Genomic DNA, 26,381 nt, shown 5'->3' with positions numbered 1-26,381 from the left:
TGGTGAAGGGGCTGGAGCACAAGACTGATTAGGAGAAGCTGAGGAAATCAGGGATGTTCAGCCTGGAGAAAAGGAGGCTGAGGGGAGACCTGCTGGCTCTGCAGCTGCCTGAGAGGAGGTTGGAGCCAGGGGGGTCGGGCTCTGCTCCCCAGGAACAAGCAAAAGAACAAGAGGAAATGGCCTCTAGTTGTGCCAGAGGTTTAGATTGGGTATTGGGAACAATTTATCCATGGAAAGAGCTGTCAGGCCCTGGCCCAGGCTGCCCAGGGCAGCGGTGGAGTCCCCATGGTAGGAGGGATTTCAAAGCTGGGTAGATGTGGTGCTGAGGGACATGGGGCAGTGGTGGCCTTGGCAGGGTTGGGTTAATGGTTGGACTTGATCTAAGAGGTGTTTTCCAACTGAAATGATTCTATGATTCTTCCTTGGCCTCCTAAATTGGGCTTATCCTGCCCTCCAAACCACCACCCGTTCCTGGGGAGCAGAGCCCGACCCCCCTGGCTCCAACCTCCTCTCAGGCAGCTGCAGAGCCAGCAGGTCTCCCCTCAGCCTCGTCTCCAGGCTGAACATCCCTGATTCCCTCAGCTTCTCCTCATCAGACCTGTGCTCCAGCCCCTTCCCCAGCTCCACTGCCCTCCCTGGACACGCTCCAGCCCCTCCATGTCCATCTCGCGGTGAGGGGCGCAGCCCGGACCCCCCCGCGGGCAGCTCTGCCCCGGCGCGCGCGGCCCCGGGCGCCGCTGCAGGGAGGGCGGGGCCGGGAGGGGGCGGGGTCACGCCAGGCCCCGCCCCCGGCGGGTCCCGCCCCCCCCGCCGCTCCCGCCGCCGCCCGCAGCCGCCGCCCGGTGGAGGATGGTGGGGGCCCGGGGCGCTGCCCCCCGCCGCGGAGCTCTGCTGCTGCTGCTCGCCGCCCTCGGGGCCTGCCGGCTGCGCCTCGCCCGTGCCGGTGAGTGCTGCTCCGTCTGTGTCCGCGTCCCCGGCGAATGATTGTTTCCCCTTCCCGGTGCGATTGTTCCCCCCGCCCCATCCCCACCCCTGCAGCCTCCCGGTCCCTCTGGAAGAGGGCACCCCGCACCACCGGGAGGCTGCGGTGAGTGCGGGGCTGCTCAGAATCCTTCCCCCGGGCAGCGCTGTCCGCCCCCTGCCCCGCAGCCCGCCAGCGTTTCTCCGCCCCTGGTTCCCCGCCGTCCCCGGGGACCGGCAGCCCAGCGCCATCGCTCGCCTGCCCGCTGCTGCAGGAGGGCACCTGGCAGCGGGTTGGGTACCCCCCGGTACGGGAAGGATCGATACTGGCCTGGGGAGGGAGCGCGGCCCCGCAGGAGTGGGCCAGGGCCTCCTGAAGCGCCTGTATTGAGGGGAAAAAAGAAAGAAAGAAAAAAAAATCTCAAAACAAAAAATAAAAATAAACCAGTAAAGCTGCCGAGGTGGCCGAGCCATGTCCGGGGGCTGCGCAGGGCGAGGGCTGCGGGGGTGCCCCGTCTGCCCCCCGCCCCGATCGCTGCCCTCGGGCAGCTCCAGCCGCAGCATCGCCTGCCTCGGTGCTGGAGGCGTTGCTGCCCTCCCCCGGGGCAGAAAAATTGCCAGGCATTCATTTCCCTCCCCGCAGCACCGCTGTCACCTCATCACTGTTTTCTTAAGAGTCGTTTTGGGGTCTGGGGTTCGGTTTTGATGTTGTTTAATTTTGGCGTTTCAGTGTATTTCCCCTCTCAGTTGCTCTGGTACCCGGACTTGCGTCGTGTCCCCTCGCTCTGTGTGTGGGGCCGCAATGGGCATAACCACCCCCCACCCCCCGAAACCTCCGCTGCTGACTGCAGGGACCCCGGGGGGCTGCCCCCCCCCTGCCCGCCCCTGCCCCGCGCCGGCGCGGGCCGTGTCCCGCCTGCCCGCCGTGCTTTCCGCCTGGCCGGCCGCAGGAGCCGGGGAATCGCCTGCTCGCTCCCAGCATTGTTTTGTGGACCTGTTATTGTTTTCCCTGCTCCGGCTGCCGGGTGGGCAGCCTGCCGTGCGTGGGGACGCTGTGGCCTTGCCGTGCTGCTGCCTCATCTGTGGCAGGGTCAGAAGGTGCAGTATTTTGGTTTTTTTAAATCACCCAGTGGTTTAAAACATCCGGGGCTCTCCAGGCCGGGGCTGAAGGAGGAGGTGGGATGCTCCGGTGCTCTCCCTCCTCCTGCCTGTCGAGGCCAGCGTGGCTGGGCCGGGGGTGTGGGTGACGCAGGCTGCGGGGAGCGGAGGGAGATGCGGCGGCTCTGATGTAGCCACCGGTGATCTCATAATCTCCACTGCCTCCCAAGTTTCAGGGGACTGGAGGGGATCAGCTGGCCTGGTCGTGATGCTGGGGTGGGACGCCTTGAGGGGCTGCTCGGGGGCAGTTTTGAGGGGCGGTAGCAGAGCTGCCCCTCGCTTTTCCTCCCTTTCCCAGGACTAGGAGCTGCTGGAGATGAGGCCTCACTCGGCCTGCTCCTGAGCTGTCACATGTGCTTGGCACCGGTGGGCTCGGGATAGACCACTCAACCTCCGTCCCTGAGCAAAAGCTGGGGGCAGGGTTTTTGTGCTGTTTCCAACCATTGTCGTTGTCATAACACTGCAAAATGCCGACAGCAGCATCCCACTGCCGGGAGGGCAGGATTGTTCAGTACAGAGTGGTGACAAGCTCCAGGCTGGTTTCTCCTGGGGATGGCTGGGGCGCCTGGAGGGGCATCTGTGGGATGCTGGACAGGAAGAGGAGGCACCCCACAGCCTTCCTCCCCCAGAGCAGCAGGGCATGGGAAACACTGACCGTTTCTTCCCATTTTATAATTCCTCTTTCTGGGTGGATGAGGCAGCTCAGCTTTCTCTAGGGACAGCTGTGAAGTGGAGGTGGCAGGGCCAGGGGCAGCTCCCACTCGGTTTGCTGGTGAAGTGGCTCTTGGCAAGGAAAGAGCCAGGAGAGAAGGTCATGGACCACCATACCCATGTCCTCTTGCCTCTGTGCCTTCAGCTAAGCTCCTTCAAACAGTGGCCAGCATCTCCCTCTCCTCACCTTCATCAGCTGGTGCTGCAACCCAGAGGCCTTGCCATCTCCTGGGATACAGGTGGCACATGGCATGGTGACATGCTTGCCAAGGGTCTGATCTGAGCTGGAGGAAGGGCAGCAGCTGGCATTGGAGGTGGTGCAGCCAGTGGTTTCATTTCAGCTGGTGCTCCTTAGGTGTGTGTTTTCTCCATATGTCTCTATCTGGCACACTCAGCTTCAGGCAGAAACACTTCCTTTCTTCATTTGCTGGCTGCGTTTCCTGGAGCATTAATGAGAGTCGGACTTCACATCCCTTCTCAAGCAACTCGGCTGCCAAATTTCATCTATTATTATAAACAAAAAAAAAGATTTTCCAAATGGCATGATGGACAAGGATCTCCTTTTTAAATAACCCTGAAAAGCCCAGCCCAGCAGCTGCAGCCAGCACTTTGCATCAGAAATGCCTGGAGAAGCCACTGGTCAAAATCTGAGTGGTCCTTGCCAGTCCAAGTGACGCATTTGGCCATATGTGCACTAGCAGCTTCTCACTGCCTTTCCTCCCCATGCTGCTGCTCAGGGATGTTGGTGGCAGTAGGGATGCTCTGAATGTGGGTGCATCAGCTCTGAGGTAGCACAGAGACTTATCAAGGTCCAGAGCTGGACATGGCAGGGCAGGAAATATCAGCCCACTGTGAGATTGTTCTCTTGGCTTTTAATTTGGCTGCTTTGCAATCACCATACTGTGGAGGGAGGTGCAGCAAGGCTGGGGTACAGTGCCTGTCCCCAAGGATCATCGTGATGACTGAAGCTGGGGCAGCTCTTGGGACCATCACAGCAGTGTCTGGTGCTGTGCCTGTGGCACCTGCAAGGGACTGGCTGCCCTGCAGATCATTTCAGGTGGTCCTGAGCCCTGAACATTGCACAGGTTGGTCTGCAGAAAGCAGGTATTTCCAGCCCCATCTATTTCTTGAGACGCAGAGAAGGTCATCTGCATCTCTGCATTGCCTGGTGGCAATGGTGGGCAACGGTCCCTCTCAGCAGTCACGCTGTCCCTTCAAGCCCCCCGTGGCTGCACGTCAGGGTGTCCTCTGCCACATGAGTGCAGACCAAGTGTTTCTCACATGGAAACTGGGGTGCTGCTCCCCTGGGAGATGCATGTTGCTCCTGACTTCAATTTTCTGTGGGATTTTATTCTTGGAGATGAGGTTCCCACTATGTTATCTTGGGTAACATTGGCTCAGCTGGCTCCCACCATGAGAAATGAGTCCTCATGGGTAGGTGAGGTGTGGGGGGGTTGGGGACATAGGCACCCTATGGGGCTCCCTGGGTCAGGACCTGTGGCAGGGACCTAGGCAGGGCTCTGTTCACCAGCATGGGGAGGGGAAGAGGTGGAGAGAGGCCCCCAGTCTCCACAATCCCAATTCCCAACACAGTCAGCATCAAGGAAGAGTTTATGAAAGAGACGTAGTTGAAGACCTTCCTCTCCTTTTTCTGCAGCTCACAGGGACCCACAACAAACCTGTATGCCCCCCAGCCGTGCATGTGGCTGCTGGAGCTCAGGGAGGGGATGCTGGTGTCCCAGAGCCCTGGAGGTGCTGAGCAGGGTCAGGCCTTTCAGATCTACACTTTCCCTGGCAGCTCTGGGTGCAGGTTTGGGGTCCACAGGTGATCTTGAGGGTCTGGAGTGGGAGCATGGCCTAACCCTGGGGTCACACTTCCCAGGGCTGCCAACCCCTACCCCAGTGACCCCTTTATCCCCAGGGGTGACTGGGTCCTTCCTGCAGCACAAAGGAGAAAATGACTCCAGGATGTTTGCCTGAAGCAGCAATTCTGGGCTGTGGGGCTATTAAGGGAGGTAATCAGCTTAGCTCTGCCTACAGGGCGGGGGGAGGAGGGGGATGGACGGGACAGGAGGGGTTATGTGGATGCTGGGGACAGGAGGCGTGACAGTGTGATGGGGGCACTGGCGACAGGGATGGTGCTGGGGACTAGAGGAATGTTGGGGATAGGAGGGGTTGTGGGGTGGCCAGTGTGCTGGAAACAACAGGGGTGACAGTGTGGCTGGGGCAATGGGGATGGGAGGGGTCCAGGGGTGGCCAGTGTGCTGGGGAAAGGAGACATATGGGAACACTGAGAACAGGAGGAGTGTTGGGGATGGTGTAGATAGGACAGGTGACAGGGGTGCCAGGGACAGGAGGTGTGACAGGGATGACAGGAACAGGAGGCACGATGGGGTGACCTCTCCCCAGGTGCAATGTGCTGGGTCCCCAGGCACTGGGGACAGGACCTGCCGTCGGTCCCATCCCTGCATGGATTCCATAAACATGGTGCCCTGGCGCTTGGCCCCCAGGGGGCACCCAGTAGGTGCAGTGGCTCCCCCAGGCCAGCTGCCCCCCAGAACCCCTGGGCTTGGCCCAAGTGCTGCTGCCAGCACTGGAGCATCTCCCTCCCATGTCTGGGCTTTACCAGCGCTGCTGCCACTGGGGTGACCAGAGCACTGAATGGCGTGGCACCAGGCCTATAATTAGCCACTTCACGAGCTAATGATAATTACAATGGGAAGAAACTGGCCGTTAAGTGCTTTGAATTGGAGGAAGGAAACACAGTTGGAGCAGGTTCCAGTCCCTTTGTCTTCCCATCCTGGAGCACTGTGGGGCTGGCAGCTTCCCATCCTGACCAGTGCACCCCGTGATGTGCTACTGGGGTCTCTCCTGCACAGGTGGAGGGGGGCAAAGCCTTTGCAGGAGGTGAGGGGACTTGTCACTTCAGCAGAGTGACATGAGAGTTAACATGTCAGTTGGCGTGAAGTCCCATGGGCTCCTGGCTCCTGTTCTCTTCCTATATAAAGGAGACAGCAATAGGGGTGGAGGGCAAAAGGTGGGGAAGGCACCCATGGGTGCTGCTTGGGCTTGGCAGGGGTCTACAGAGCAGCACTCCTGCGGGACTCTGCCTTGGGGCACTCATCTTGCATCTGTCAGGGATTATTTCCCAGCCACCCGCTAAGCCAGGAAAGAGGGCGGCCCTGTAAGCTGCCAGTAATGTGACCCATCCTGCAGCCAGAATTCCTGGGTTCTTGGCTGGAAAGGAAAAGGTTTCCCTGAGCTGGCCACCTCCTATGGGGATAAAACCCAAAAGAACTCTGTGGGTCCAGGTGTTTTGGTACCATCTGCAGCCCTTTTCCATGAGCCCTGGGATGCTGCATTCATCAGCACCCCCGGGATACAGCTGTGCATCCCATGGGATCCCCATTTTCTGGGCTCAAGGCCCCCTCCCAGTCTCTGGCCTCTCTGTCCCATTGGAACATGATGTCCCACAGGTCGTTATGGCTGGTGATGGCTGAGTCAGCGCCGGGGCAGCCCGGCGTGGGGTGGGATGAAGTGGCCCCAGCTTTTCCTCCTGTGTGTCTGCAGGGGCTGCCCATCCGGGGGTCCCGCTCTGAGCCTTGGGAAACTGTGAAGCTTGGCCCCTATAGCCCCCTGCACCTGCAGAGAAGTGGTTGTGTCCCCAAACTGCCATTTCAGGGCGATGGGCTGGTGGCAGTGCTGAGGCCAGTGCCAGGCACGGGTTGTGGGAACAGGACAGACAGATGGACTCTGCACCCAGTGTGAAGCTGCCTGTGCTGCCACCACCTCCCGGCTGCCTGAGGGTGTTTGATCAGCAGAATCGTGCTGCTGCATTTTTGCCAAAAGCTGCAAAATGTCTCCCAGGAGCGTGGGACAGCAGGGAGGTGTGGGAGGGCTTTGGCTTTGCCTGAGAGCATCTGGCTGCAGTGGGCGCCGTGGTTCTTCCCCGGGGAGCTGCCACTCCAGGGTTTTATTTCCAGCCTGTCCGGGGGAGCACGCAGCTCTTCAGGTGCTGGGCTGGGGACGTGGGCTGTCCTCTCACACCTCCCCACCAGCACTGCTGGGCCTGCAGGGAGAGCTCACCCATGCCCATGGCTGCTGCCATAGCTCACCCTGGCAGGTCAGGCTCTGTGGGTGCTGACCTGCAGATCTGTTGGTGCATGGAGAGTGACAGGAGGGATGAGCTGGGCACAAGCCCTCCCCTTTAGACTGCTTGGGGCTCAGGTGGGTCTTGGAGCAGAGCCATGAGCCCCCTCTGTGTTGTCCAAAAATGGGTCTGTCACCTGGTGTGCAAGAAGCCGACCCACACACAGAGTCGAGATGTTTGCTTTAATGTCCAGTACTGCACAGAACAGGGAGCAGGGGGGTGTTCCACAAACCAAACTCAGCTTCCCAAAACATAAAGGGCTACTTCTATACCCAAAATGTGAGGAAGAACTTAATCTCTAACTTTATTCCATCATTCACACACAATTGGTTAACCAATTCCTTTCTTCCAAAGCTCAAAAATGTCACCACACCTGCTGAAAGAATAGGGGGCTTTTTGTGAACAGGGGTCCTTCTAATCCATGGATGGGTATTTTAGTATGCTAATAGTTCATTGATATATTTATGAGATGTTAATATTCAATTAAGCAGTGTTTTCTACTCAGTGCTCCATCCTGTCCCCAAGCCAAGCTGTGGACAGTGCTCCTCTCCATCTCTTCCATCTTTCCTGCAGGTGTCCTGCGGGTCTGTGTCAACACTGGCTGTTAGCTACATGGGGAGTGTTTTTCTGTAATTGGAATCTGGTTTTGTCTAATTCTCACTGTTTCACTGTTACATAAGCTCTATTTTCATTCTGCATGTCCCTTTTGTTCTCTTTTATGTAGAATCATAGAACTGTAGAATGGTTAGAGTTGGAAAGGACTTTAAAGATCATTGAGTCCCAACCCCCCTGCATGGGCAAGGACACCTCCCACTAGATCAGGCTGCTCAGAGCTCCATCCAACCTGGCTTTGAATGCTTCCAGGGATGAGCTTCCTCAGCTTATCTGGGCAACCTGTTCCAGTGTCTCACTGCTCTCATACTGAAGAATTTCCTCCTGATCTCTAACCTAAATCTCTCCTCTTTCAGTTTAAAACCATTACCCCTTGTCCTCTCACTACAAGCCCTTGTAACAAGTCCCTCCCAGCTTTCCTGCAGCCCCTTCAGGCACTGGAAGGTGCTCTAAGGTCTCCCTGGATCCTTCTCTTCTTCAAGCTGGACACCCCCAACTCCCTCAGCCTGTCTTCATAAGAGAGCTGCTCCAGCCCTCGGGTCATTTTCATGGCCTTCCTCTGGACACGCTCCAACAGGTCCACATCTTTCTTGTGTTGGGGTCTCTAGAGCTGGACACAGTGCTCCAGGTGAGGTCTTGCCAGGCCAGAGTAGACGGGCAGAACCACCTCTCTCCATCTGCTGGCCACACTTCTTGTGATACAGCCCAGGATGCAGTTGACCCTCTGGGCTGCAATTGCACATTGGTGGCTCATGTCCAGCTTTTGGTCCACTAGTACCCCCAGGTCTTTTTCCACAGGGGTGCTCTCAAGTGTGTCATCCCCCAGCCTGTATTCATATCTCCAGTTGCCTTGGCCCAGGTGCAGGTGATTTTTTTTCCCCAAAATTTTACTTATTTCAATTAATAAACAACATCCTCTGCACCACAGGGCACAGCCCCTCCCAGTGGGGCATGGCGGTGGTGCCAGGGCTGCCCATCCCTGCCATGCCAGCACAGTGAGGCTCCAGCACTATGCCATTCTGCCTGTCTGGGTGTCCCCAAGCACTGTGAGGAGGTGAGAAGGTGTCCCCCTCACCATGGAGCCACTATGCCACACACCTGGTGGCTACCGTGCCGTGCCTGTGGCCAGCCACGCTCACCTGCTCTTGGGGGTGCCCAGCACCTCAGCCCTGACCCCCAGCTGTGCCACCCATCATGCTCCAAGGAGGCTCCAAGGAGACCTTATTGTGGCCTTCCAGTATCTTAAGGGGGACTGCAAGAGAGCTAGTGAGGGCCTTTTTAGGATGCCGGGCAGTGGTAGGACTAGGGGAAATGGATCAAAACTAGTGGTGGGTAGATTTAGATTAGATGTTATGAAGAAGATCTTCACTATGAGGATGTTGAGACACTGGCACAGGTTGCCCAGAGAGGTGGTGGAAGCCCCATCCCTAGAAGTGTTGAAGGGTGGGTTGGATGGGGCTTGGATTAACCTGGTCTAGTGGGAGGTGTCCCATGCAGGGGGGTTGGATCTAGATGATCTTTAAGGTCCTTCTAACCCAAACCATTCTGTTCTATGCTGTGCCCAACCTCAGGGCCCAGCCAATAAAAAAGGAATTTATAAAAATCCAACCCCAGCCCCTCTGGTATTTGCATAAGCAAAACCTGATAAACAAGACTGAAAGTGGGTGGTTTGAGCTGCAAGGAGCAGCAAGGTGCTTGGTGGCATGGGGTGGCACTGGGGACAGCCTGGGGTCCCCAGGACAGACGGGCACACACCAAGCTGAGTCAGTGGCAGGTCTGGGTGGGCAGTCCTAGGAAAACAGCTTCTGGTTTTTTGTTTTGTTTTGTTTTTGTTGGTTTTGTTTGTTGGTTTGGTTTGGTTTGTTTTTTTGGGTTTTTTTGTTTGTTTGTTTTTTAATTGTTTCTTCTCTCCCTGAATACTTGAGACAAAGCTCTTGTGGCTGGAGACAGATCTGGCACTGTGGGGTCACCCTGGCACCTTGGGATCCACCTGGCACAGCAAGGGATGCAGCATGTCACCCCCCCAAGGTGGCACTGCCTTTGTGGGGCTGGAGCTGCCTCAGGCAGCTGGGAGGGGACAGCAAGCTGGGGCCAGAGCCAGCAGTGCCCAGGGGTTGCTGGGCTGAGGGACCAGGGGTTCTCACTCACCTTGTTCCCCTGTCCCTGTGCCCCCTTGGGGCTGTGGGGTGGGACAAGGTGTGACACTGGCTTGGTGAGTGGCTTCTACAAGAGATGCATGGGGCACTGCAGGTGACAGTGGTCCCCTGTCCCCTGTGATGTATGGTGGCCCCCATCCCACCTGACACAGGTGAGGGGGCCACGACTTCTGTCACCACCCAGCTCTGTCCACTTCCTGCTGGGGTCAGAAGCTGCCATTTGCTGGAGCAGTTTCCATCCATCCAGACACCATCTCTTCCTGCAGCACCCATCAATCCAGCTCTTCTTCCCCTGATGTGCCAGGCAGGTTGTCACAGATTTTTCTGGCTAGTTAAGGGGTTTGAGTAGCAATGACACTACATCCCACTCCTCAGCCTGGCACAGGGAGGCTGCCCTGTGCTCCCCATTCCCCCACCCCATGTCTCAGGAGCAACCTGAGATTTTGGGGTGCTTGTAGATGAGGTCTGCTCTAGAGCAGGAACAGGCAGGGGTGAACAACAGGGGCTGGGGAGGTAAAGTGTTTGGGGTTGCTGAGCATTTGGCATCCCCCCCATCCCTGATGCAGCCTGGCCCAGCTGCTCCTGGCCCTGCAATTCCCCTTGGCATTGAACCTGAAGGGGGACAGGCTCTGGGATTTCATTGTGGTGGCCTCTGGGCTGCAGCAGACAGCTGCTCTTGGCATGGCTCCCATCTCCTCTGCCATGCAGGCACCTGTTCCCCTGCTCTGGCTCCATCTCTTCTGGCACTGCTGCCTGCCGCACTGCCTGTGCTGCCCATACTGGAGCTGGTGGCTCAGAGGCAGCTGCCAGTGGCATTTCCACTGGATGACTGCCCATGGTGGCATTTTCCGTCCTTCCTGGGTGGGGACACAGCCAGTGAGCCTGTCCCTTGGGAGTACAGTGCAGCCAAGGAGTTTGCTGTGTGTGCAGGGGTGATCCTGCCGAGGGTCTCTGCTGGGACTCTCCTGTCCCCCAGCCTGCAGCACAGGGTTGGTGGCGCTGTCCCTTGGCTGGGGACACCCAGCTGAGTTGGAAAAGCTGGAAGCCAGGACACAAGTTGCAGGGGCTTTGGGGATGGGAAGCCCAGTGGCACGTGGCCTTCGACTGGACAAATGTGCCAAAGCCAAAAGCAAGTAAACACTCGGGGCTGCCTGGTGCTCTCTGATGGGCTGGCACGTGCTGGAGCTGCTGCAGGAAGGGGTGGTGTGGGGGGGCCAGGCTGCATGGCCATGGCCGTGCCACGTCCCCAGCCCCAGGAGCAGTGGGACGTGGCCAGTGTTCCCCTGCTCCTGGTTATCCTGGGTGGGTGTTTCTGCAGAGCCTGCACATGGTGTGGGGGGTGGGGAGCAGTGTCAGCTGCTGCATTTTGGGGAGCAGGAGCCTGTGGTGACATTAAGTGGCTGCAGGCAGTGGCAGGGCTCCCATGGGGCTGTGGTGCCAACAGCTGTGCCTAAGGAGGGACATCACTCTGGGTACGGCCATGCCCAAGGCTCCGATCCCCTGCACTGCTTTCTGGGCTGGGAGGGCAGCTGGGTCGGGAAGCCTGACAGGGCTCAGGGATGCTGGCTCCATGTCAGATCCATCATGGGTATGTGTCACACCCATGGTTGGTGTGTGTTACCTGTGGTTGGTGTATGGGGCAGGAGCGGTGGCAGGGCTGGCGCACCCACCCAGGTGACACCAGCCATCCAGCCTGGCTCCTGCGGTGTCACTGTAGCCGCTGGCCAGTGAGGTAGTGACCACCCAGCTTACCCCGGGGATGGGTCCCTGGGCAAGGGGGGGTGGGTGTCTTACGTTCCTTCGGCCTCTGCCTGCTGTGGGGCAGAGGGAGGTGAGACTTCAGGGGCTGGGGTGTGCTGTGGGGCAGCATGCCTGACCCGCTGCCCCCCACCTGCACTCCTGCACCCCTGTCTGTGTGGCTCCAGCCCTTTGGAGCCAGGAGCAATTTGCAGAGCCAGGAGAAGCCTCAGCCGGTGCCAGCTCCCAGCAGAAACGCGAGCAGGCAGGTCCCACATCACCTGGCCGGAGCAGGAAGAAGAGGAGGAGGAGTGACCTTGGGCAGAGTTGGCAGGCACTGGCTGCCACTGACCCACCGCGCCCTTGGTCACCCCTCTGGCTGCGTGGCAGCACGTGGAAGCTCCATGTGGCAGCGGGGACCTGCACCCCTGCTCCTGGGGCATCCTGATGTCCCCCCATGCCTGGTGTGGCCCCGTGTGCATCCCCTGCCAGGGCCACATCTAGCTGCCGTGCATGGCCCCGGGGCTGGTGTAAGCTCTGTGCCCAGTTCTTGTTGGGTGCCCAGTCCCTGCTCCCTGCCCAGCCGGCTCTGCCAGCTCATGCTGCCGGGGGCTGGGTGTGTGCGCTGCTGGTGCTCAGAGCACAAGCACTCGGAGCAACACTCAGCACTAATTAATTATCCACTTACATTCAATTTTATCTCTCTATCTGCGCCAGTGACACAGCAGGGGCAGTTCCTGCCTTCCAAGCCACCCTGATGTCCTCCCTAGGGTCATTGCAGGGTTTTTTGTCACGTGTAGGTTTTAGCACAAGTGTCGAAAAACCTCTTCACCCTGGGCTGTGGCTGCCAGCACCTCCATGCCCTGCCCAGCCATGGCGAGACACTGCCGGACCCCATGGCACGATTCTCCCCAGGGTGGGGCCTTGGGGCTGGGGCCTTGTGCTGAGCTGCCCCCCCTTGGATAACCTGTCCCAGGTGTGTGTGTGCGTCTCGGAGCTCACACGCCAGCATTTCCTGATAGCTGTTCCCACTCCCACATGTCCCCGTCTCGCGCTCACCGCTGTTTGTCTTTCCACAGCAGCTGCGTGGTGTCCCACAGCCTTGGGCTCAGCTCCTGCCTGCATTTCTGCCTGCGGGGAGGCTGCCTGCCTTCTCCAGCACCAGCAGCTTGTCCCACCCAAAGCCCAGTCCCCCATCGTGACAGCAGTTGGGATCAGACATGTCCCCATGGCTCAGTCCCTGGCACCTGGCCTGGCAAGGAGTTGCCCACCCTCACCAGCCCAGCTGGGGAGTGGCCAGTGGGCTTTAGGGTGGGCTCAGAGACTGACAAAGCCCCCACAGACCCTGGACCCTGCAGGGCCCGCAGTGTGGTATCTGCTCACTAAACACTGGTCGATTACACACACGAGGAGCTTAATTAGCTCAGTGCCCCCGTCTCTCTCCCAGTCCCAGCCCGTGACAGCTGGGCAAGCACAGCGCGTTCCTCAAACAGAGATAACCAGCTTTATGTATTCCAGGGTGGGGTTTGTTTAACCAGTTGCTGGGCACTGCCTCAGGGCTGCCCTCCCCACCCCTCCCACTGCCCTGAGGTGGCTTCAAGGTGGCCCTGAGATGGCCCTGAGGTAGCTTTGAGGGTCCCACCAGGGTCTCATGTTACTGCGTGACCACAAGTGCCAGGTGACCCACACCAGGGTGGCTTCATCCCACCAGTGAATGACTTTTTCCAGCACCTGCTTTGGGGTGATGTATTCCCATGGGTCCATGGTACAGGTGAGGGTCTCCAGTGTGTCCCCCAGCACCCTGCAGGCATGTGGCATGTCCCCACCCCTGAGCCTACACAATGCCAAAACTTCCTGCTCCTGAGTGGCTGTGTGCTTTGGCTGTTTTGTGATTTTTAAACAACGTGGCCTTGAGAATGAGCCCAGGGTGGACAAAGCAGGCTGCAGCGTCCAATTTCTGTGCTTAAATGCCCAATTATTTTCCCATTAAGCATTTATTCCCCCCAGCTGCCCAGCCAAGCCTTGCGCTGTCCCCGGGGAACAAACCCAGTTCTATGGGCACGGGGGTCCCTGCCCCCCACCCCGAGCAAATTGCTGGTGCAGGGTTCAGCAAACCCAACAGCAGCTGCCAAGAAAGCCCTGTGAGAAAAAACACTGGAGTGAGGGCAGCTCTGCCCACCTTTGTCACTGCCAGCTGGGGGGTGATGAACACAGCGTCCCGTGGGGAGGTGTCCAGGTGCAGCCAGGGGCCATTGGCAGTGGTTACACCCTCTGCTGAGCAGTGTAATGATGAAATAGGGCTGTGCAAGGGGGGATTGTTGGGGGTGGCATCCTGCTCAGCATCCCATGTGTCATTTTGGGATGGCATCCCACTTGGTACCTGTGCCCTTGCTGGGGGATGATGCTGGTCCAGGCTCCGTGTCCTGGTGGCTCCATCCCATGCCAGGACTCTCTACCATGCAATGCCTGAGCACAGCAGGAGCTGCCCCCCCCTCACCCTGGGGTCCTGCAGGGATGGGGATGCTCAGAAAAGCCCCCAAAGTTGGGGTGCCCCTTCTCGTGGGGGGGCCCTGCTTTTCTGGGGCTGTCCCTGATGTTGCCATCCCCCAGGACACAGGGACAGTCAGACAGTGGGCACTTTGCCCATGGTGTTGGTGTGGGCAGGCAAGAGCTGTCAGGGACAGCGTGGGATGGTGCTGGGAGCTGGCTCCTGTGTGACTCATGGCCAGGCTGGGGGTGCTGGGGGGGCCACGCCTGGCCCTGATCCCAGAGAGGGACTGAGGGGCTGCAGTGACAGCTCATGCCTGCTGGAAAGGTGTGGGCATGGCCACTGTGGCTAGTGGAGAACAGGGCTAGGGCAGCTGTCTGCTGCACCCCCAGCCAGCTGTGTGCTCCCATCCAGCTCTGCAGCCCCATCCAGCTGTGCTCCCACCCTGCTCTGCCCCCATTCAGCTCTGCACCCCATACACCTGTGCCCCTCTCCATCCAGCTCTGCCCCCCATCCAGTTCTGCCCCCTATCCAGCTGTGCACCCCCTATCCAGCTGTGCCCCCTATCCAGCTGTGCCCCTTTCCATCCATCTGTGCACCCCTCCATTCAGCCCCAACTCCCATCGAGCTCTGCACCCCCTCATCCACCTGTGACTGCCATTCAGCTGTGCTCAGCCCAGGACACCTGCACACTGCCACCAGCTTGTGACAGAGGGATGTCTGTGCCTGTGCCATGGCAGTGCCAGCAGTGTCACCCTCCTCCTGCTGCTGTCACTGAAAGCCAGACCCCAGAGTGTCCCCACAGCCCCATGCTGTGGGTGAGATCTGTGTGATTGCCCTGCATGTCACTGTCCCCACTGGTCACAGTTCTCTCCATCTCCACATGTGGTTTCCCACTGTCAGCAGGTCTCAGGACCACAGCTTTGCATAGGACCTGGTGACTTTGTGTCCCCTCAGGAAGTCACTCTGGGTTGATCTGGGCTGGGGGAGGACTGGGGCTGCTTCTGCCTGTAGCAGGCTTCTATGGCCTGTTGGGCCTGGGTGAGGTTGGGGCTGGGGGCCTTGTCCCTGTCCCCAGGTAGTGGGGAAGTCACCAAGTCTGACACAGAAACAAAATGCCCCATAAAGCCCCAAGGGAGGTTTGGGCCATGGTATGTCATTGGGGGAGGGCTGGGTCCCTCTGGTTTGCCCTATTGCCAAATGGATGGTGTCACAAGGCATTTTGTTTAGACTTATGTGGGGAAGAAGAAGCACCATTTCCCACAGATGGAAACCAAAGCTGCTGCTGCTGATGATGACGATGACCTGTCACAGCCGTGCTGAGGCTTGGGAGGAGTATGATTTGGGTGGTTGTTTTTGTTTGACAGCTACTACACAAGCACTGGTGACAACCTTGTCACTTGACACTTTTTTCACTGCCAACTCTTCAGGACTCAGGGTGTTCTGCAGCACCCTGGACTTGGGGCATCCCAGGGGACAGTGGCACCCTGGGCTTGGGGTCCCACGCAGGAGGATGGGCACTGCACACTCTTCCCAGGCTTTGCAAAGGTGAGGTGGGGCTGAGGGCAGCCCTGGTGAAGCACATCTGCACCACCCAGGCTGCCTGGGTCCCACACCAAGAGGCCATGGGCAGACCCAGGGGCACGTTTGACCCCTTTTCTCCTCCTGACTTGTTGCCTCCTGTCCCTGCAGCAGTGTCCTGTCCCCGGAGCCTGGACTGTGCCCTGCAGCGCCGGCAGTTCTGCCTGCCCGGCTCAGGCGCCTGCGGCCCCTGTCTGCCCGCCTTCCAGGAGGACAATCGTGGGCGATGCGTCCAGAAGCAGCTCTCACCCAGCGGTAGGTGCACCCACCCCGTGGAGACCCCTTCCACAACCCCCTGCCTGCAAACCTGCCCACCAACCTGCCCACAAACCTACTGCCAAACCTGCCCTGCTCCTCTGCAGCTGCAGGAGGTTCCCCTGTCTCAGGGCAGCCCAACCCCCTGCTCTCCATCCTCTGGCTCCTCATGGTGGCAGCTGTGTCCCCATGGGTCAGCAGCTCTGCCCCCTCTCACCCCAAGCCCTGGCTCACCAGGGGGTGTGTTTGGGGTTGGGGAAAGTAGACGGACCTGACCCTGCTCCTTCTGCATCCTGCTGGTGGCCTCAAGTGCCCCCAGGCCCTGCCGGCACCCAGGGAGGGGACCTAGGGAGCTGCAGGGTGCTCTGGGGGTTGCTGAAGGGGAGGCTTTTTGGAAGAGGGGACATGGCCATGCACAGCCCCTGTGACTGAGGCAGGCAGGTGCCCTCAGCCATCGCAGCGCTTGGGATTTCTATAGCTGGTTCCCACCGTTTTGACATGTTGGGCTGTGATCTGGGGCTGCTGTATCCTTCTCTGGTGACGCCCAGCATCTGTGCCACGTGGGTTGGAGTCAGCAGCACCAGGTACAAGCCCTGCCTGGCTGCACATGAGGCACCAAGAGCAGCACTGTCTGTTATTCCCTGCTGCTTTTCCATGGGATTGGTGGAGCTGTGGCAGCCCGGGTGCCTGTGCTGTGCCAACCAGCAGAGACAGGCAGAACATCCCCAGGAAGCAGCAGCCCATGGTCACCCTGTGCCACGGGGCTCTCCCACCCACTGCTGCAGTGCAGGGAGGGTGCGCCCAGTGCAGTCGCAGCACCTGCACCCAGCTTGGCTGCGCAGTTGGTGCTGGGAAGTGGGTGCAGGCGTATTTTAGGGTGACCCTCAAATCTTCATGAGTCTTTGAAAGCTGTGGGCAGAGCCACTTCGTGGTTTCTCTTGCAGATTCAACAGGCAGGCAAGTTAAGACAGTAATTGCAGCTCTACCCAATCACTCTTGCTTTAACTGAAGTGAAGCAGCTTCTGAGCGTGGGGAAGGAGCCAGGACCTAGCTGTGACCTCACACTACTCTTGGGTGGTTTCACTGGGGACCACCTGGATGCAGGGTGGGGGTTCTGAGCCCCTCCAAACCTCCTCTGTGCCCACTGCAAAAGGCACCAACTAGTGGCTTCCCCTGGCCCACCCTTCCCTGCCTGCTTTTTGCTCCCTGGCCCCCATAGCCCTCCTGCCAAAGGGAGGTTGGTTTTTCCTCAGCAGGCAGAGCCCATGGTCCCTCCTGGAGCCTGGCTCCTGCCCACAGTGGGCAATGCCTGGCCCCAGCATGTGCCTGAGCTAGTACTCAACAGGTGGCATCCTGGCTGACACTGCACTGGCATCCCTGCCACAGCAGCCCTCACCAGCACAGCAGTGCCATCCCCACACTGCCATCCCCACCAGCACAGCCCTTTCTGCCCCCCAAGATCTGGGGCACTCCCCCAAACACACAGGTTGGCTCGTCCCACACCAAGTGGGGAGGACAAGCAGGCTGGACCGTGGCAGGCCCCAGAAGGGCAGCCCCTGCACCCTGCATGGAGGGGTCTGCTGGGGTTTTGAGACACATTTGTGTTCTGGTTTCTGTGTCTTGGCTCCCACTGGATCACAGCCAGAGCTGCTCTTTGCTCGTGGCTCAGCCTGTGCTTTGCAGCAGATGAGGTGGCAGCACATGCACCACATGGAGGTGGCAGAGCTCGTCGTGCCCTTTGTGCCATCAGCCTCCTGGCAGGAGGATCACCCCTTAAAGCAGAGGGGACACCCCCAAAGTGGGGCCCTGGCTCTGTGATGGCTGGGGAAGGGGTGAGAGGGGATGGCACAGGGATGGGGTCCAAGTGCAGGGCTCAGTAGCAAGCTGAAATGAAGGGCAGATGCCCCAGCCACGGGCTCCATGTCTGCAGTCACCAAACAACTGTAGCAGTTTTTTGTGACTTATTTTTTTTATGTGAGGTCTTGAGAGCAAACTCCATTCTGGAAAGGGCTACACATCTGCCAGCATCTCCATAGCAACTCTGCTCTGTGCCAGCTTCAGCAGGGAGACATGCCCATCGTAGCCTTCTCACCCAGTTTTGGCAGAGGGTGGGATCACAGTACCATTATCTTACAGTTTCAGCAGGGAGATGCAGGGCCGTATTAGCATCCCTTGGGAATGCCCAGAGGATGCCAGGAGGATAGCGACCGTCCCGTGGTCTCTCCCAGCCCTGTCCTCTTGCCTCAAGTAATGCCACCACCTCCTTGCAGCAAAATTGTGGGAACAGAGAGGGAAAAAAAAAAGGGGGATCCCTGCCTAAGTCATCCATTTTACTGTGTAGGGGAGCAGGAGCTGGGTTTGGGTTTTTTTCCCCATGGGTGCTTTTGCATCCTGCCTGTAACTCGGTCTGGCAGCAGCACCCAGCTGCCTGGGGGGAGCTACAGAGGGTGTGGAGGGGATGCAATAGCTGCATTTGGGGGAGAAGCAATGCAAATAAGTTGGGCCGCAGCAGCTCAAGGATGCCGAAGCAGAACTGCGTGGGCAGCCCCTTTAAAGGTTTCAGCATCCTTGACCGCTGGTGACTGCTGATGACACCAATCCTGAAGAAAAGGGGGTCCGTGCCAGCAGCCAGGAGGGCATCAGCTGTCCTGGGGCAGGGCTACAGGAATAAGTGGATTTTTGTAGGAATTTTGTGCCCTCCTGTGGAAACTGTCAACATATGGTTTAAGCACCCCAGGGCTGAAGCCACACGTGTCCTTCCTTGCTCCCTGCTGTCCCCAAACCAGTCTTGGGAGGTTGCTGGACCCTGGGGATGGGCTGGGATGCTGTGGTGTGCCAGCCTGGCCTTGTCCTCCCTGCTGCAGGAGTGGTGAGACCTGCCATGAGAGGGCACCCTTGTCCTGTGCAAGCCCTGCGTGCACCCGGCAGGCACCCTCCGCGCTCTCTGCGTACCCTGGGTGCACCCTGTGCCGCCTGAGTGCACCCTGTGCCCTGTGCGTGTTCTGTTCGCGCTTTGCGTGCATCCTGCACACCCAGATGCCCCAGGCCTGCTGGTGATAGGAGGGCACAGACAGGGCTGTCCCCTGGGACCTGTGGGAATGTGGGCAACCCTTTCCCTGAGTGCAGTGGGGAGCCAGAGCCAGGCTGTCCCCATCCCTGACACAGGACTGTCCCTGTGGGGCACACGGCAACCCCCACGGGGCACAGGACTGTCCCCACAGGGCTGTCACACTCATCCTGTGCCAGCTCCCCTGCCTGTTGGAAGAACCTGGCCCCATGCTGGCACCACGGCTCTCACCCATTGGGCACAGGGGTGGTGACACAGGCTTGGGACAACTCTCCACCAACAACTCTCTGCTGGACAACTCTACACTGGGACATCTCTACCCCAGGACTTCTCTACACAGGGACATCTCAACAGGGGGACATCTCCACACCAGGACAGCCCTCCACAGGGACAACTCTTGGTGGATAAGCGGGTGACACAGGACTGTGCTGCTCCTCCCTAGACATCCCACCACAGCAAGCTCTGCAAAGCCCTTGCAAGTCACACGGTGTCTGCCCCATGAACAGGCAGCCCCACAGAGCTAGCAGCCTCAACCTTTTCACACCCTGAATTTTTCCCTTCCTGGGCCTCCTAGATTTCCCTTAATTTAATCACTGTGTTCTCATTTCTAACCTTTACTCAGTTTTCTCTCACTACGAATTTCAATCAGAAAAAAGACTGTTTTTAATGGTCTGGCCCACAAATGCAATTTTGAAAATGATGCTACACAAATGCAATTATAAAATAACAAAAAGTGGGGTTTTTTTAATACTGTTTTAAGGCAGAAAATAAAAGAGTTTTGAAAGTGATGCTGCACAAATGCAATTATACATAGGATATAAATAACATTATAAAAATAGCATAATGAAATACAACATAATAATAAAGCATATACCATAAAAGTATAACTTTAATCAATATAATTGTTTTATATACTGTTTTAAGGCAGTTTTGGAGCAAAATACAGTTCTGGAAATTGATGTTAAGCAGCAAAAACAATGTTTTTAATGGTGATGGTATACAAATGCAGATAGAAAATGGCAAAAAACCCCTACGTTTTCTTAAGGTACTTGAAAATTGTGTGCCATGGCGTGCAACTGTCTAGAGAGCTTCTGTTGCCATAGTCAGACACAATCCTTGAAAAGCAGTCATCAGCTTTCCTGTATTTCTTCAATCTGACCAGAGGACTGTGTCCTGAAACAAGCTTTTCATAATAACCATCTCTGCCTGTTGTCACTTTCAGGACAACATGCCCATCTTCGCCTTTCTCTGCCATCTCACCATGGGCTGCTCGGGCACCTCCTCCCCCTCCTTCCTCAAGGCCCTTGGCATCTGCTCCCCACCACTGCTTTCCATCCCCCATCTCGTTTCCCCTTCTTTCATATGTTAATCACAGAGGTACATCCATTGTCTCTGATGTAGCAGTGTAGAGATGTCCTGGAGCAGAGTTGTCCCAGCAGAGTTGTCCTGACTCAGCCGAGAGTTGGCTTTGGTGTAGAGTTGTCCCAGTGGAGAGCAGGCAGTGGGGAGCTGTCCCTTCCTGTGGTGGCACAGTCCTGAAGCTGGCACCACTGGGCCATGGCACTGCTTTGCAAACTGCTTTGGGGGTGGAAGGGGGTGCAAAGAGATAGGGAAACCTGGGGTGTGTGGGACACTCCAGCTCCTGCAGAGGACAGGAGTCTGGCAGGGCTCGGGGAGCCAAGGGACACAGTGGACGTGGGGACAATGGCTCTTTGTGCACTTGTTTTAAGTGTCCCCCTTGGTTTTTTGGCTTGTGTAGCTCTGAGTCACAGGCAGCAGAGAGGCCTTTGTGTCTGGCTCCAAAGGGAACTGGGATTTCTTTCCAAACATTGTGAGTGAGGACAGATTCCAGAGGAGCTGTAATTGTTATAACCTTGAATGATCTGGGGACGAAGCTCCTTGTACCACCTCACCTTTGTGCATCTTGATTTACCCTCCAGGGCTTCTCCCTGGGGACAGACTGGATGTGGACAGAGGGAGCAGGGTGGGTGACAGGGATGTCCCCTGCCTCTGAAATTGAGTTTCATCCTGTTAAAAGCAGAGTGGTGAGCATCAGAGCTTGACTCTGCCCTGCAGGCTGGGACAGCAGTTCCACTCCTGCTGTTGTCCTTAAAATATCTGACACTGTCACCCCCTGGGTGGGCACCCCCAGGCCAGAGTGGGGGGTCCTGTCCATGCCCCCTGCCACAGCAGCACCCGGCCCTTTGTAGGTTCCTGGTGTGCTCTGAGCTCGGGTGTGGGCTGGGGCAGACACCCCTGAAATGCCCAGCCAGCTTCTGGGGACACATGGTGGTCCCTGCTGCAGGCGGCACCCCTCCCCCTCCCTAAAGGGGCCGCATTCTGCCGGGTGCTGGGCAGAAGCCAGCCCCTCAGCTGGAGTAAAGGGTTCCTGCAGCTCCTGGACAGCCCTGTTTGAGCCCTGCTCTGGGGTGGCTCCAGCCCCCTGGTCTGTATGGGACAATATGGGGTGAAAGCCAGCATTCAGGTGTGCCCTGCCTGTTCTTGAAACAACTGGTGCTGCCCCTCGCACCTGCAAGGCAGCTGGGAGGAGGTCTCTTCTAGTCCAGCTCATGTCCCTCCTCGCTCAGGGCCATTGTGTGGCAAGGACATGGGGGAGGTCCTGAGCAGCAGGTGCTGGCAGCCTGCCCCGACAGGGCTCTGCAGCACCTACTGGCTCTGGCACAGACAGCGGCTGCAGCATCTGGTATCTGTGGGGTGAAAAGCACCCCAAAAGCACAGGACACAGGCGGAGCCCAGGTCTTGGCTTTGGGACCACTAGTGTGCCAGAGGGCTGCATCCTTGAACTCCAGACCACCCACATTTGCTTCTGTGGGGCCATGAGCCCCATTCTGGGGGGTTGCTGGGCTCAGCCTTGGGCTGGGTGCCTGGCCACATCCCCAGGGTGCCCATCCCACATCTGCTCTCTCTTGTCACAGGGCGGACATCCCTTCCCAGCTTGGAGGAAGAAATCGATTTTCTGGCAGATGTGCTGGCCCGGCAAGAGGCTCCTGGTACCCACCTGCAGCTGGATGGCAAGTTCAGGAGTGAGTGCCTGCCCCCCCACAGCAGCCAGAACCCCACACCAGCTGGGTTTGCCCTCAGAGCTGCTCGGACTGCTCTGCTCAGGGTTCTTCCTTCTCTCACAGCCACCCCGGTCCCTGCCAGTGGCAGACAGCATGTGGCCAGTGGGCTGAGAGGGGGGCTTCTGCAGCGAGGTCCCACCAGCAGTGAGGCAGCTGCCACCCTGCCCGCCACCACCACCGCTGCAGTCCAGAAGTACCCAGTGGAAGCGTCGCCCCTCCCTTCAAAAGATGATGTGGTGCTTGGTGAGACCCTGGGGACAGGTGGCTCCTGGGAGGGGGTTTCACATTGTGGCCATGGGCTGGTGGCACCAGGCTCACCCTCTGTCCCTCTGTGTCCCTCTCTGGCTCTGCAGGGCTGATCGCAGTGTGCACAGTGGCCGGGGTTTCAGCACTGGTTGTGGCTGCCGTCTGCTGGTGCAGGTGAGCCAGGGGTTGCTGGTACCAGCCAGTCCCTCTGTGTCCCTGTGCCCTATCCCAGTGTCCTGGTGCTTCCCAGATATTGGGGGCAAGTAGGAGAAGAGGCAGTAGCTGCCCTTGCCAGTTCCCTGCAGGTACAGGGCTGGAGGACAACAGTGTGCCCCCCCTCCCCATGCCAGGCACAGACTCCTGGGAGCAGGTGGCACCTGGTCTGGGTATTGCTGCTGCACTGGGTGCTGACACCTCAGGCACATCAGTGCCTTGTGCCCAGGCCCCACAGGATGGAGGTGACTGTGCCTGGGGGTGCCACCCTTCATGGGTGCTGTCACAGGGAGTGGGGATGGGGGTGGGAGGGCTGAGCTCCCCTGGGGTTTACTGGCTCCTATGTGGAGGCATGGGCTCTGGGGGCTTCTGCTGACTCCTCTCCCCTGGCAGGCTGCAGAAGGAGGTCAGACTGGCACAGAAAGCCGACTACTCAGCACAGCGAGTGGCCAGTCCCCTGCCCTACGACAAGATCTCGGTAAGGCCCCCATGTCCCTTCTGGGGCGTTTGCACTCAGGCTAGATTTATGCTCTGCTTAAGGGGCTTCTGACACAGGGGGACACCCCCAGCCAGGCTGGGGGCTCTCTGGAACCCAGCCTCCATGCTTGTCCTTGCTCTCTCTGCAGCCTGGGGACAAGACACTGGCTCAGAGCGCCCAGATGTACCACTATCAGCACCAAAAGCAGCAGATGCTCTCCATGGAGAAGTAAGCAACCCAGGGAGCACGCAGCAGCCCCAGCTGGTGGTCCATGCCCTGCCATTAACTGGGGTACTTCACCCCCTTTCTGCATCCTCTTCCTCAGGCATAAAGAGGAGCCCAAGCTGCCAGACTCCGCATCATCTGATGAGGAGAATGAGGATGGAGACTTCACTGTGTATGAGTGCCCTGGGCTGGCTCCGGTACGGTGGGCACAGAGCAGCCAGGGGGACCCTTTGTGTGCAGGGTGGAATCCAACACTTGGCTGGGATGTGCAGGTGCTTGCAAGGAGGAGCTTTAGGACATGTCCTTCATTCGAAAGGCTGACAGTTGGGGGTGTTCAGCCTGGAGAAGAGAAGGCTCTGAGGAGATCTTAGAGCACCTTCCAGTGTCTGAGGGGGCTGCAGAAAATCTGGGGAGGGACTTTTGACAAGGGCAGGGAGTGATGGGATGAGGGTTAATGGCTTAAAACTGTAAATGGGGAGGAAGATGTAAGTTAGACATTAAGAGGAAATTATTTGCTGTGAGGGTGGTGAGACCCTGAAAGAGGTTGCCCGGAGAAGCTGTGGCTGCTCCATCCTTGGAATGATGTTGAAGGGCAGGTTGGATGGGGATTGGAGCAACCTGATCTGGTGGAAGGAGTGCCCATGGCAGGGGGTTGGAACTGAATGATCTTTAAAGTTCCTTCCAACTCAAACGATTGCATGGTTCTATGAAACCCTGAGATGGTCCAGCTCTTCTGCTTACCCCATGTGCCCTGGCCAGGTCCCGCTGGAGAGAGTGCCCTAGTCTGGGTGTCACGGCATGGGACTGCTCCCTGGGGAGTGCTGTCCCACACGCCCGGGAGCAGAGAGTCAGAGCAGCCCTTGGCAGAGCCAACCCCCCGCCCCCCCCCCCCCCTCCCGGTCCCTGCTGTTCCAGGGACATGGTCACCTTGGGCTTCTGTGCACCGGGTCCGGGGGGGGTGGGAGGGGCGGGGTTGGGCTCCAGCTTGGCCTGGAGCCTGGACCACGGACCTGTGACCCCTCAAAGCCAGAGGGGGACTTCAGTGGCTGGCAGGGGACCCAGGCAGCTCCTAACAGCCCTGGGTACAAAGAACACAAAGAGACCCGAAAGGAGCCATTCACATGGTAATGGTTGCAGAGCCCGGCCATCAGGGCCCAGAATAAGGGTCATCATTAGGTCTTTACAGGCCCATTAAAGGGCACTTGACAGCAAGTCTGGGCAAGGAACCTCATTCCTGCCAGCCTGGGGGTCCCGTCCTGGGGTGCCCACACAGGCTGAGTGGTCCCATCTCATCCAGGACCATGAGTTTCACACACCATCATCCCAGGCTGCTCCTGGTGGGAAGGCAGTGTCTTTCCAGGGGTGACGGTGGGGTCCCGGTGTGTCGTCACCCCATCCCATCCCACAAGGTCCCCTCCATCCTCCCTTCTCTGCTGGGCTGGGATTCAGACCCAAACCCCTTGGGACAGGGCAGCTCAATCCCCAGCTGCTTTCTGACCTGCCTTTTCCTTCCCCCCATCCTGCTCCCTCCGCTGCCGCAGACCGGAGAAATGGAAGTGAGGAACCCGCTGTTTGACGACTCCTCCTTACACCCCTCCAACCCCAAGTCGCACCAGTAACACGCTCCTCTCCTCCGCCCAAGCTCGCTCCGGACTCTGTTCCCGACGCCGAGAGGCGGCCGCGCCGGAGGGGACCCCGCAGCTGGGGGAAGGGGCGCGGGCCCCGCTCTGCCAGGCTGCGCGACGCCTGCCCAATAAACACCCACATACAGCTACGGGAGGGGGGGATCGCCCCCGTTTCCAGCCTCCTTGTCCTCTTTGCTGCTGTGATCGCGTCCCTGCATTGCCCTTAGCTCGCTGCTCTCGGGGACACGCCAGTCCGGCGCGGGGGGCAGCCACTGCCTTGACACAGAAACTGGGGGGGGGGGGGGGGGAGGCGGGTACAGCGCTGTCTCTCTTTGAGGAGGGGGCTGCTGCCCCGGCTGCGGCTGGGCTGATGCAACAGCAGCTGGAAAAGGGCTGGAGAAGTGTTCAAAGAGTGAGAGAGGAGCCGGGAGGGGGTGTCCAGGCACGGTCATGTCTGCAGCGGAGGGTGCCAGGGCTGCCAGCCTGCCCGGGGCCCCTCTGCCAGTGGTAGAAACCTTCCTCAGAGCAGCTGGCATCGCTAAAGGCTCCAGTGGCTGGTCTGCCCCTTCCTCCTCAGCCCTGGCAGCTCCTGGCAGCAGGGTTTCACTTGTGGCAGGAGCAGGAGCAGGCTCAGGCAGGCACTGGCATCACTCCTGGGATGCACCTTCTGATGCTACCCTGTGTGGTGCCCGCTGGAGTGGAGGCTCTGCCCTGCCCTTGCACTGGTTCCTTCTCCTTCCAGGGTTGCTGGCCCTCGGGGCTCTTGGGCACAGACAGTCCCAGTGCTCCTGTGGCCTGGGTCCCCATGGTGGGCTGTGCCAGTAAGAGGACTTGTTTCCTTGTGATAGCCCTGGCTGCCAGCTGGGATCTCACCCAGGGCCTCCATGGGGCGAAGGCTCAGAAAAAGGATTTGGGCTTTGGTTTTAAGCCTTTGTGGCTGTGGGGAAGGAAGAAGTAAGACTGGCAGGTGTTTGGGGGACTGGGAGGGGCAGCCAAGGCACGGTGGCTTTGCTGTGCTGCTTCTCTGCCCCATGGAATCCATGCTCTCCTCGGGCATCCCTGTGAGGCAGGGGAGTCTCCACCACTCCATTCTGGGCACCTCGTAGGCTCCAGAGACTCCCTGCACCCCCTGCTGCCTGTGTCTGCATCCAGCCTCACCACGCCCACCAACACCTTGCTGGGAACCCAGCGCTGGTCCCCAAAGCTTCTGTAGTGTGTTGACCACGACTCCTCCAGCACAAGGCCTGGAGTGGGTTTTGAGTTGCTTTTCAGAGATCTGGCTTCATGTCCAGACCCTGGTGTAGACTGTCACAGCCATGGGTGACCTGTTGCATGCACATGATGTCGTGCACACAGGTGGCCTCTTGCACGCATGGGAGCTGTTGCACACTCAGCAGCCATTGCACATGCAGGCAGGCATGGGCAGGACAGGCAGCAGCAGCAGAGTCTGGTGCCAGGGAGCAGTGGCTCTTTGGGAGTGTAGCTGGTGGGGTCACTGGCAGAGGCTGTCGCTGCACAGATCATTTCCCTGCACCCTGCTCTGGTACCCGTGGGCTGCCCACTCCTCTCCCCGCACCCCTCGTTGTTGTATGGATTGTAGTTCTTTTAAAAGATTTTATTAAATGACCATGTTTGA

General features: G+C 58.6%; 1 protein-coding gene across 1 annotated transcript; it reads left to right on the top strand.

Annotated features, from left to right (window-relative positions):
- The first annotated feature begins 817 nt into the window (after nt 1-817).
- NPDC1 (neural proliferation, differentiation and control 1) lies at nt 818-26,381 on the top strand. The gene is made up of 9 exons (XM_051636862.1): nt 818-943; nt 15,665-15,808; nt 21,812-21,919; nt 22,022-22,201; nt 22,312-22,378; nt 22,811-22,895; nt 23,044-23,123; nt 23,221-23,317; nt 24,662-26,381. The coding sequence occupies exons 1-9, from the start codon at nt 850-852 to the stop codon at nt 24,737-24,739; spliced, it is 933 nt and encodes a 310-aa protein (XP_051492822.1). The 5' UTR covers nt 818-849; the 3' UTR covers nt 24,740-26,381.

The sequence above is a fragment of the Apus apus genome, chromosome 19 (genome assembly GCF_020740795.1).
Source record: "Apus apus isolate bApuApu2 chromosome 19, bApuApu2.pri.cur, whole genome shotgun sequence".
Classification (NCBI taxonomy): domain Eukaryota; kingdom Metazoa; phylum Chordata; class Aves; order Apodiformes; family Apodidae; genus Apus; species Apus apus.
Note: the sequence above shows the minus strand (reverse complement) of the source record. Positions and strands in the feature narration are given on the sequence as shown.

What these genes read in the sequence shown, in the direction of transcription:
- NPDC1 (XM_051636862.1), top strand. Translation starts at nt 850, where the DNA reads ATGGTGGGGGCCCGGGGCGCTGCCCCCCGCCGCGGAGCTCTGCTGCTG. An exon ending in AAAAGATGATGTGGTGCTTG is followed by an intron (nt 22,202 to 22,311) that starts GTGAGACCCTGG and finishes CTGGCTCTGCAG; the next exon opens with GGCTGATCGCAGTGTGCACA. An exon ending in CAGATGCTCTCCATGGAGAA is followed by an intron (nt 23,124 to 23,220) that starts GTAAGCAACCCA and finishes CCTCTTCCTCAG; the next exon opens with GCATAAAGAGGAGCCCAAGC.